The sequence below is a fragment of the Protopterus annectens genome, chromosome 2.part0 (assembly GCF_019279795.1).
Source record: "Protopterus annectens isolate FY-2018-M chromosome 2.part0, PAN1.0, whole genome shotgun sequence".
In the NCBI taxonomy this organism is placed as follows: domain Eukaryota; kingdom Metazoa; phylum Chordata; order Ceratodontiformes; family Protopteridae; genus Protopterus; species Protopterus annectens.
The window spans coordinates 232,635,044-232,647,522 of NC_056728.1; the positions used below are offsets into that span (position 1 = coordinate 232,635,044).

General features: G+C 34.9%; 1 protein-coding gene across 1 annotated transcript in view; it reads left to right on the forward strand.

Annotated features, from left to right (window-relative positions):
• The window catches only part of VPS16 (VPS16 core subunit of CORVET and HOPS complexes), a 1,917,946-nt gene that overhangs the window by 972,510 nt on the left and 932,957 nt on the right, over positions 1–12,479 (forward strand). The window contains exon 10 of the mRNA XM_044060689.1: positions 7,987–8,081. Within this exon, the coding sequence (XP_043916624.1) occupies positions 7,987–8,081 (95 nt within the window). The remainder of the gene's footprint in view (positions 1–7,986; positions 8,082–12,479) is intronic.

Below are 12,479 nucleotides of genomic sequence, written 5' to 3' on the forward strand. Positions count from 1 at the left end.
AATTTAATCCTGAACTCTTCCAGACAGAACTTTCTCAAAGTAACTGGTCACCACTAAAATCTCTCCCACTGGACGAAGCAGTAGCCTATTTCCGTACCACATTCTTAACCATTCTGAACCGTCATGCTCCAGAACGATCTGTTAGATGTAAATCCAAACCAGCCCCCTGGCTCTCTAATGATACTAGGCAAAAAATCCTTTTGAGAAACAAATCTTGGAGAAAATGGCATTCCACTAAGAATCCATTAGATCACCAAACCTTTAGGCAACTAAGAAACAGTACAAAAAAGCCATCTTAATAGACAAAAAAAACTTCTACCTCCAAGTACAACAGACATATCATAATAAGCCTCAAAAGTTTTGGAACAGCATTAACAAACTTCTTTACCCAGGACAATCTATTACTCCCAATCCACTAGGCTCCAACCCTGACAATCCCAGTCATACTGCCAATGTTTTTAATTCCTTCTTCACCAATACCATCCAAACTCTTGCCAGCCACCTAACACCTCTAATATTCCTATTTCATCCCCAATTAGCCCCCCTTATTTCAGTTACAACCCGTCTCTACTTCCACTATATCCTCCCTACTCCAAAAACTAAAACCCACCGCCCCTTCAGCTGACCAACTCCCTGCAGAATACCTTCAAAAAGGTGCTAAGGCCATTGCCTACCCCATATCCATTCTGATCAATAGAACCATAAGTGAAGGTAATATCCCATCCATCTGGAAAATTTCCCACATTATTCCATTACACAAAGGTGGCAACTCGTATGACTTCTCTAACTTCCGTCCTATAGCTCTACTATCCCCTCTGGCAAAAATCATGGAAAAGTGTATCCATAAGCAACTTCTTCATCACCTACAAAATGACTTACTAGCTAACTGTCATCACGGCTATAGACCACATCACAGTACTACCACTGACCTGCTTTTATTCTCTGACTGTATTAACAAAAACCGGAACAAAAGTATTCCTTCCTCTGCAGTATTCCTTGATTTATCCAAAGCTTTTGACATGGTTAATCACCAACTCCTCTTACATATTATGAAATCTCTATCACTCGATTTCTTAGCCATCAGTTGGTTTAAATCTTACCTTGAAAGGAGACAGCAGGCAGTACTTTGGCGCAATAACCTTTCTAATCTCCTGCCCGTCTCCCTTGTTGTCCCTCAGGGTTTCATATTAGGTCCACTGCTATTTTCCATTTATATTAATGACCTTCAGTTAGTAATTCCACATACTACATGCATTCAATATGCAGATGACTCAACTATTATCTGCTCAGCTACTTCTCAAACTGAATTACATGCCCTAACCCAGAAAGCATTTAATACTGTCGAACAATGGTTCACTCACCGTTGCCTCCTTCTTAACCCAAAAAAAAAACTAAAATGCTACTCTTCTCACCAACCCGTAAGTCCCCCCTTACATTTTACACTCATATCTAACAATGGTACACTTATTTCCCCCGACCCAACTACTAAACTCCTAGGAGTAACAATTGACAATAACCTCAACTTTGATATTCATATCAATAACACTATAAAAACAGTCAATAAAAAACTAGGATCCCTCTATAGAATCAAACCCTTTCTAACAGCAGCAGCCAGGGCTGCCATAGCAAGAACTCACCTTATCTCTACTCTACTCTACTCTCTGTCTCACTTATTTATACAAATCTTTCTAAAAACAACCTCAGCAAACTAGCAGTATCCTATAATAATATTGCTCGATTTGCTACTGCCTCTCCTTTCAGAACTCATCACTGCCTTAATCTAAAACAACTTGACTGGCTTGAGTTTCTGCATCATCTACAATATCTCCAGCTTGCTATAGCCCACAATATCTTCTCTCAACCCACAAATACACCAGTACACTTAAACCTTTTCACCCCATACAGCAATTCTAAAAACCTACGTTCATCTAACAAACTTCTTATTAACACTTGCAGATCTTACAACTCAGCAGGTGATACCCTGTTCTCTAATACTGTTGGAAAGATATGGAATTCACTTCCTACTGAGCTCACTTCTCTGTCATCTCCTACACTATTTAAAAAGAAACTAAAATTATATCTCAATACACACTGGTTATGTTTCTGCACTAACCCTGACTAACTTTCCTACATCTCATCATTAACATCCTTACATCGTTATGTATGTATATTTACTTTCTGTCTTGAATTTGTACAGTACCCCTTACTGTCCTTGCTAAGCTCATTTGAACTATTGATGTTAATATTGTTATAATGAATGCTCAATCTATTGCTATTATGAAAAAAAATAATAATTTTGTTTACTTTTCAAACGGCTACCACTTCCTAAATTCAGTTTTGTATGTATCTTTACTGTTACTTCTTTTTATATATTATATGGGAGTTGTATATTTGTATTTTTCTTGCATATGTCTTTGGAGCTTTTCTCCCCGGGCCTCTACTGAAAATGGACATGTATCCAGCTAGACTAGCCCGGTCAACAAATGTAAAATAAATAAAAAAAAAATAAACAGTTAGATATGAGTGTCGAAGAAGGCAGGAGTATGGCATTGAATTGATGGAGATGGTGACAGTTGAAACAACACCATGACCCCATGTAGAAAATGAGAAAAAGATTGATGATGATGATTTCTCTTAGTTAAGTTTTAAGCCAGTATTCAGGTACTGTGGTAATCTAGACACTCCTTAACTAGATATAATGAATGCAGGATTTTGAGGTGGTGTCGTAGGTATCAGGTTTTGTGTCTCTGTGAGGCTTTGTCACTGGTAATGTTAAGTTTTGGTAGAGCCCCCCTCCAAGTTTTAAAATGACAACTTTCTGTAATCATGTAAGTGTCATCTTGTCCTATAATCAGTTTATCCACACCTTTTCACTTGCTTGCATTTGTACTTTTTTAGCTTTTAAATTCTGTATCCAGCGCTGTGGGATGCACAGTGCTGATGATTCCCTCTGATTAGCTCTAGAAATTGTTCATGCAGTTTTCTGTCAACGGCAGAATAGTAAGAAGGCAGTAGAGTCTGGTAGCTGCAGCTAAATTCATTGCTTCTGTGTTTTAATCTGGACTAATTGAAGTAAAAAAAAAAGGCTTGTGTTTTCTCTTCCATTTGCAGTTTTGTATTTGTTTTAGGCTGCTTGCTCTCATTGGCTGGGAAAAGACCTTGTCATTATGACTAGTTGGACAATTACACTTTGGCATTAACAATCACTCATTCTATGGGGTTAGGGTAAAGAAGGGGTGGTGCAGTAGTTAGAGTTGTCTCCTCACATCAAGAGGTTCTCCGGTTCAATTCTTGGCTGAGGTGTCTTGTTTGCAGAGTCTGCATGTCCTACCTATATTCACATGGATTTCCGCTCACATTCCAAAGACATGCAATAGGTGAATTAGGCACTCTAAATTGTCCCTAAGTGTGAGTGCTGGGCACCGGGCTAGCAACCCGATCCCATAAAACCATAACTGCTATAGAAACAACAGGTACTGGAGAGTGTTCATTGCCTGATGTGCCGAATGGCACAAATGGAACTGAGAGAGGTAAAAAGGGTAAAGATGGTTTGTGATGACAAAAGCTCAGGTAGCTTCATGAGTGCTGGTATTCTGGGATTCCTCTGAATGCTGTCAGCAGGCAATTAATTTATATAGGGAAACAGGAGGTAAGATTAAGATGTCTTATGTGCAGCATAAACTTACCACGTGTCTGTCTCTGTTCAAGGCACTCCCTATTTGGGCATTTGTGTCCTTTGGAAAAACATGAAAAATGACATCTATCCTGAGATTTGTAGGTTAAAAAATATATCCTAAGTCTCCTCTAATTGTCATAATCAAAGTAAACTTTATTGTCATTTAGACCCACACATGAGTGCAGGCTAAAGGAAATTTCGTTGCATCAGGCTGAATGTGCAGGCCAAAAACATATAAAAAAATCTATGTAACAATATAAAAATAAAAACAGAACTACAGACTCTATATATGACATTAACATTGACAAAACACCAGGACATAGTTAAAATTTTTGTATGTCTATCGATAGCAGCACTTAGTATTGCACAGTAGATATTGCACTTAGATGCTTTAAGCAGTGGTAGACTACAGACCATTTTGTACCTTCACAGAATATAGTTTGTATTTCAAGTTATTGTGCAAAAATTAATAAGCATTCAGTGAACTATTGCACAAGTGAGAGAACCTGGTAATGAGTTATTGCACTTTAAGAAAAAAATATTACCTTCAGTTGTTACATAAAACGATTATTCTGTATTTCAGACACATTAATATTATATGAAACAACAGAAGCACCACAAGTTCTGCAAGCGTGGGTTTATATTTTACCTGAAAAAAAAAATTAACTGTAGTTCTTTGCACTGGTTGTGAGTATATAGTTTGTCCTGCAAAATCTTCCACGTCTATAAAAAATGTCCCACTATGGGCATTTAAAATATTGGCAGTCTTAGTGTAGCAAGGACACTGGGTTCAGATGTGAAAATTTCATAACAATGTTACACAGGTCATGTACACAGCAAGCATGTCATTGAAAACCAGAAGAGTGAGTGAAGTGAGTACAGAAATTTTTTCTCCTTCACATAAGGCTGTCAAACCTTAGTATTTGTGCTATGAAGTATAATATAATCAGCACCTCTCTAGCTGGAATTTTTTTATAATTAGGATTAACACATCATCTTGACTTACTGCTAATGTTTGTGGAGGGAGGAATTCTGCTGTCTACCTGAAAAGGATATTTAACTTCACGGCAAATGTATCTTGATTGAAGTATAAATTAATTACATTGTACACTACAGATGGATGGATATAAAGCTGCACTTACTAGTTCATGGCTGTTGTGCTTTTGTAGTTTATACAAATGCAGATGGTAGTACAGTTGCACACAAATTTTATTTTCTGTAAAAGACAATTCTCCAGTCACAGCAGTCCTGTGTGTGTTTGTGTAATATCTATCTTTATCTATCTATCTATATATATATATATATATATACTATATATATAATATATATATATATATATATATATATATATATATAATATATATATATATATACTATATATAAATAATATATATATATATATATATATAATATATATATATATAATATATATATAATATATATAATATATATTATATATATATAATATATATATATATGTATATATAATATATATATGTGTGTGTGTGTGTATATATATATATATATATATATATATATATACATACACACACACACACACACACACACATATATATATATATATATATATATATATCCTAGCATTAATGGATATTGTTTACATTTCTTTGTCTTTCTTCCTTTGTAGGATTGAAGTCTGTTAGCAAAACATCTGTTCTCTGCAAACAGATGATAGAATCTGAGTGTTTCCATTCAGTATTTATTTTTTCTTGAAAAATTTGTTACAAGTGAAGATAGTTGACAAAATAGGATGAGATGGTGGTAGTAGCAGGTAAGTAAGGTTGGTCTAGCTTAAAAACACTAATGCAGTAAGCTGATCAACCTAGAAGGATAAAACTAGTACTAGGCAGCTGACTCAGCATTGGCTGTCAGCCTGGGTGCTGCAAGAGTTGACAAGAGGAGGCCAGAGTGTGTGGAGGATGCCTATTCGCCCTTCTTAGGGAGAGGGAGGTGACCTGGTTCACTGCTATACTTGACTTCATGTTAAAGCTAGGGGTGTACAGTAACACCAAAGGCCAGATCATCTTCCTTGACTCATTTGTACAGTAGCATCATGGTCTAGAACATCCACACTGACTCACTAAGCTCTATAGTCAGTTTTAGGGATGGAGCCTGAGCCAGCACTGAGGCCCGCTTCAGTGGCACATGCTTCAGGGCTGCCAGAGTGAAGAGTCAGGGCCTGTATTTGCAGTGTTTGTTGACGATTGTTAGGTAATGGCATCTCCACTAAAGTTTTGCCTCCAAAATGAAGGAATAAAATGGAAGTCAGTAGTGGAGAGCTGCAATTGTTGCAACCATAAGCAAACAGAAAGCTGAATTTAAAAATTCCACTTACATTATATGTATACTGAACCTTTACTTATTTGTTTGTTGTATTTGTTTGCTGAGAAAGCACAACTGGACACAGTAACAGTACCACTTTTTTGTGGAAGACTGAGGAGAAGAGATCCGAAAATAAGAACAAATTTATATATTTTAAATGTAAACCATAGACAATGGAGTCTTACAAGTTAAACAAATAACTCTTTCCAGAAAATAATACCTGCCCAAACTGCCCCACACACCCCTAACTATATATACTAACTCCAGGATCGCACTGCAGTGGGGAACAGGGCATATACCTGTTTAGACTAAATGAGTTTTAGTCAGATGTGTTTTCAGTGCAGTGAGCTTTCAGTGAATTGTGCTCAGGGAATTCATTTTCAGTGAAATGAGGCTTCGACAAAATGAATTTCAGTGAAATGCGTTTTCTATCAAAGTAGACCCATATATGTATGTGTATATATATATATATATATATATATATATATATAACGAAAACTGCAGTTTGCTGTGGTAGAAAGGATTATGTGAGGTTGGGAAGCAAGCTAATGTTAGCTAAACTTGTAAGAAAGGAGCAGGTCATGAACCTTCATCCCCGCTGACATCTCATCCCTTGTTCGAGATCCTTGTGACCTGTACAGCTCCATTAAAAAGTTCATAAATCCCCTGCATTTCTCTATAGATCCAAAATGTTGCAGTTTTTTATAAAGGCTGTAAGCAGAGAAAGATAATTCCATTGGTTGGACCCAGTTAAGAAATCGGTGTCATAGAGTAGAAGTTATGGTGGCTTTTTAAAGATCCACGTTTTTCTTTTTACGTGGGGTGAGGATGGAAAGCTGTGGTGAAGAAAAATTATTTACTGCTATTAGGTACAAGAGGAAACTCATTCATGGGTCAAGTCAAAACCTTGCTACAGCAGATGAATTTCAGGACCATTTGAGTTTTTTATAGTTGTTTTAGTGTTGGGTATTTGTTCTGTTGTACACTAGTCATGCATTTGTCAAACACTGGAGCCTGAATTTATTTTACAGTTCCAGGCATACCTCTCAACTTTCCCTGATTTTGACTCAAATTTTAGCTCTGTCCCTCTTAATTCCTCCAAAAACTAGTGACTTTTGGAGGAAAGATGGTGAATTACACTTAATGAATAATGACAATAAAGAGTTATAGACTTCTTTTACTTCAGAAAATGTGTATTAATTCATATGCTATGATTCTGTCAATGCCTCAAGTTAATAGCACTAATATTTTAAAAGTGTCCCTGATTGTCCCTGATTTTTTCTTGACTTGTCCCTGATTCTGTTGGAATTTGTCCCCAATTGGTTGAGAGGTCTGGGAACTTCCAGGTAAGACTTTGGAAAAAAAATGTTGCAAAATTCTTTCTTGCAGCTGTTTCCTTCTTCCTTTTCCTTGTTGCTCAAAATTTATTCAGCAAGTTGTCTTCTAATTGAAATGGCTTTGAAGAATGTAGGACAGTTACAATTAATAGCTTTGGGCATTCTCTGACTGTTATCTACTGATGTGGTAGGTGCTTGCATATTACTATGCTCCTTTAGGCTGAAAGCATCTTCTTTGTATGCAGTGGTGCTATAGTGGTGACTTAACTGCATGATGTTGCTGGGTGTACATTAACAGTGAAATTTCCTGGGAAGTTATATTGAGTGAACCACCTGCTTATAAATAGCTTAAGGAAATCTCAATTAAAATGTTATGGCTTGAGGTGGGGGTGGGAGAGCACTCCTGAGATCATTTCAGCAATTAATTTGCACCTCACTTTCATGTTTTTTTTCTCTAGGTTTTCTCCACCCTCTCATTATATCAACCTTTGCTTTGTAAAATCCAGGTACCTTTCTCACAGTTTTCTGTGTTTATAGACTTGAGCTTCGTTTACCAATTTCATTTAAGCTATTGTTGTTAAGTTTCTGTCTACCATGCCATTTATTTTGGAATCCTTAACTAATATAAACATTCAACCTGTATGAAAGTTCATATCTGGTGCCAGAAATTGATGGAGTACGGATCCTTAGTCAAAGCTCCCATGAATTTCTGCATGAAGTTCCCAGTAAGTATGACCATAGTCTTGTCTTTGAAGGATTACTTTCTTTCCCAGATTTACACAATAAGTTTACTTATATTGTCCTGGGCAGCAGATTATGCAACTATTTTTTTCTTTGCTTGTTAATTAGTTGGTCACATTTTGCTATAGGCATTCCTTTTGCAGATTTTTTTCCAAAATTATAACAAATTGTGGTCAGAAAATACGTATGTTATCAATATTGGTAAGCAATATAGCACAAACAAGAAAATGCATGTGCATGTTTGTGCACAAGATAATATATGAATGCTGCATTAAACAAAAATACAGTATTATAAATCTGTACTTCTTATTCCCATACTTGCAATGTTTTCACATACCATTATTACTTCATAAATTCATAAACTAACAGTGTTCAGGTTGAAGGCCCAACTAGTTACACTGATTCCACCAAGTCTGGATCATATACTTTTATCTCCTATCCATAAATCAGTATTAGATTTGAAAATTTCGAGGCTGACATTCTTAACCACACATGGAGTTTTATTCCATAGTGCGAGTATCCTTATTGATGCAAAAGAATACCTATGCCTAGGTCTTACTGGCTTTATGTGAATTTTTAAATTAGTGTTTCTAAGTGATGATTTGCTTGGTGTAAAATAATGTTTAGTATTGCTTGTAAAAAGGGGTCATGAAATACCCAATATGCTAAAATCATTTTGCACCTGATAATACAGTAAGGAATACTGTATACATTTAAACATTAGCAACAATCCGAATAGTTCAGATTAAAATTAGTTAGATTTTTTTCATAAATCTTCTCTGGACCCTTTGAGTTCTTCAGTTTTCCTTTACTGTAAACAAAAAACAACTATTATGTTTAAGAGTGGGTCTTTTGTAAGTTTTATCTAATGAAACTAAGTAATAAAGGTGTTTCATAGCCAGATTCTTTAAAATCACTCCAACTGGTCCATGGCCTTATTTCTTACTGCGTCTGCATGTTTTCCAAATGAGAAATTGTTGCTACTGACTACACCAAAGTCCTTTAAACATGTTCTAAAGAGCTGACTTCCTTTAAACATGTTGACTTTAAGTGGTTATTTAAGTAATGACTTACCAAAATACCTTAAAGCAACACTTATCTGTACTGAAATTTAGTCCTGTTAAATCCGCCTAAATTGGTAGTTCTTGCAAATGACTGTTAATAGCTCTTGCATCCTTTTCATTCAAAATAATAAGCGCTCTTTTTAGGTTATCATCCTATTTGCTGATCCAGCACTGTTTGCCATATGGAATAAGAACACATACAGTATTAAATAAAATGGGTCCCAGTACTGATTCCTTTGGGACACCTGACATAACAGGTAGTTGATCTAAAATTAACATTTTGGTTAATATTTGATTGGGTTCTTCCATGTAGCCAAGTCATTATCCATATGATGATAAATGGATTAATTTTAGCCTTTATAGTAGCCTTATGTGTCACAACATTAAGTAAAGAAATGAAGGTCTTGGCCATTTCAAGACGTAATACACCAGTGGTTAAACCTTTCTCTATTTACTAAGATGAGTTCATAAAATTGTAGTAAATTATTTGAAGTGGATTTACCCTTATTAGATCCATGTTGTAGTACTTATAACAATCCTAAATTGTTACATTGGTTAATATTGTCTATAGTGCAATGCTCAAAGCATTTACCAGCAATGGAAGCAGGACTTGTGGGTCTGTAGTTTTGAACCTCACCCCCCACTTTTCTTTTTTATAAATTGTTGTAACATGGGAACTTTCCTATGAGTAGGTACAGTACCTATATAGGGGAGCATACTGAACATGGGTTTCAAAGTAGAACCAATTGTTTTATTATGGGGCAGGATTGCCCTGACCAATGGATGCTGCCTTTTTCATCACTTAGTGCTTTACTTGTACAGTCAGTGGTAATGGACAAGGGGTGTAGTCTGAAATGTGATAACCTGACTTTGTCTTTGTCAGGTAAGTACGAGGCAAACATTTTAATATTGATTAAATTAATTTTCAGTTTGTTTGTGGTCACAGATTTTTGAATTTGTTTTAATGTATTAATTAAATGTTGTTGTTTTCTATTTCTTTTTATATGTTTATCACTGTTTTTCTGGTTAGCATCATCATTACCCAACTTCTTCTCATTCTGTGACACTTTGTAATTTCAAAAAGTTTACCAGTATTGTTAGCCTGTTTTTAATCAACCTTGATGTCTTAATTGTTTTAAATAATCTCCGCCTTGCACAGTCTTTATAAATGAAAGTTCCATCAATCTGTTTTTATTTATTTATTTTTTTTGCTGCAAACTGTACTTTCCAAACCTGTCTTTAAAAGAAATTCCAAAATTGTGTAACCAAATATTTATCCTTGTCTACCAAAACGTCTGAGCAAAACACATTGGTTAATGTTTTTTGCAATAAAGAATAATTAGCCTTGGTATAATTATATTTTGTTTATATCTATGTTTAACTAAATGTAAAGTATGTATTTCAAATTAAATGGGATTGTGGTCTGAAGTGCCTAAATAAGGTAATAATCTTTACATTATGAATTATATTCAAGCATTGGTTGCTACAACATCCAGTGTGTTACTGCCTCTAGTGTTTACCAGAAATCAGTTTTTGCAAACTATTTGAAAGTATATTTATGAATTCCTTTGAATGTGCAGTCTTTTCACCAAGGTTATACCAGTCAATGTCCGTATAGTTGTTGTAAAGTAGAAGGCTGTAGTCATTGCCAATGCTATCATCTAAGAGCTTCAGATATTCCCTGTGAGAGTTTGAATCAAGGTTGAGACTTCTGTATCAAAGTATAATGTTAAGATGGCTGTTTTCTTTCATCAGATTAATTAGTATTGACAAACATTCCAGTAAACTATCTGTAAATGTTAATGTTGTTCTAATACTGTCATGAATCAGGATCAAGACACCACCTCCTTGAGTTTGATTGTGCAAACATTCCTGTGTAGTGTACCTTGGGAAGCAGATATGTACACTGTTGCAGCAGTCAGTAATGGCTGTCAACTTATAATTATATATAGTCAGTCTTTTAATTGAAAATGTGTATTTCTTAGGCATTGCAGTAGTAACGCATCATAACCTTGTCAGATCTTCCTGCTGTGGACTCAGATCTTTTTTGCAGTTTAATTTTCCTAAAATAGCTAAGTTTAACAATAATTTTATTAGATACGTAGTCTGCACCATATAGCCCGAGATGTCATTTGTCATTTGTAAGTAAACGTACATCAAGCATAAATTCTTCTCAATATGTTATCAACTTCATATTATAAACTGCACATATTTGATGCAACTTTACATAATAAGTGTGTGCTTTGGTAGAGATGTTGTCATCCACTTTGCATGTGGTATAATTTCACTACGAATAAGTTGCAACAAATTTGTTTTGCAATTTCTGTCATGAAAAGCAGTGCATTTGTCATGTAGTTTAGAGGTGTGTTTAAATAATTTGTTCCCACGCAAGTGAAAATCTTGCTATATTGTGGTTGTACCTTATTTAACCTGCACAACACCCTTAAACATTAATTTATTTATTTATATTTATTTACAGGGCAAGTGAACTGATCAATATGAACCAATTTCAAGCTCAGCCCGGGTAAAATACAAAATATTTCACAAACAATACAGAAATATAAAAAATTATAAATATAAAAATATCATCAATTAGGTATACTCGGGTAGAGCCCTCATCATAGTTTTATTTTTATTTAAGCTGCACAATTTTTTTGCTCTTGGTCTTTTCTTTGAATCACCCAAAAAAAAAACAGAACCTCAGTCATTTTGTCAGTCATTAATCAAAGCATTCTTTATTTCATTGCTGGTCCTTGAAAGTAGTCCATTTTTGTTGGAAAAGTCATTATTTTTATAAGATATTTCCGCACTATTAAATTCATTCTTTGTTTCTTCAGGAAACAGCATATGAACTACATTTATCTGTAACACTGTTATTGACTATTTGATTACGCTAACTTTTATATATGTTTTTCTTGATAGTCACATTTAATTTTTCATTGGTACATGATGTGTAGAGTTCTCTCTCTTCATTTTCGTATTTACTGTTTTATTGTTTGCTGCAAAAGCTTTTTTTGGTTTTCATTTTTTATTTTCTATTTTTGGTATAATTTTTACAGGTATGCCTGGAACTTTAGACTTCTTGCTATTATCTTTTATACAAGTATTATCTACTGGTGATTGTGCCAAGTATGTCATAAGCAAGAATGCTCTGGGTACAGGTATCAAATTAGATACTTGTTGCATTACATCATATTGCCAGCGTAGTATAAACTTAGATAATGTTCTCACATTAGTTTCATTATAACAAGAACAGTTAGACTGACTGCCATTTCTGTCTAAATCTAAGATTGATATGAGTTTTTTGAAGCCTGCCTT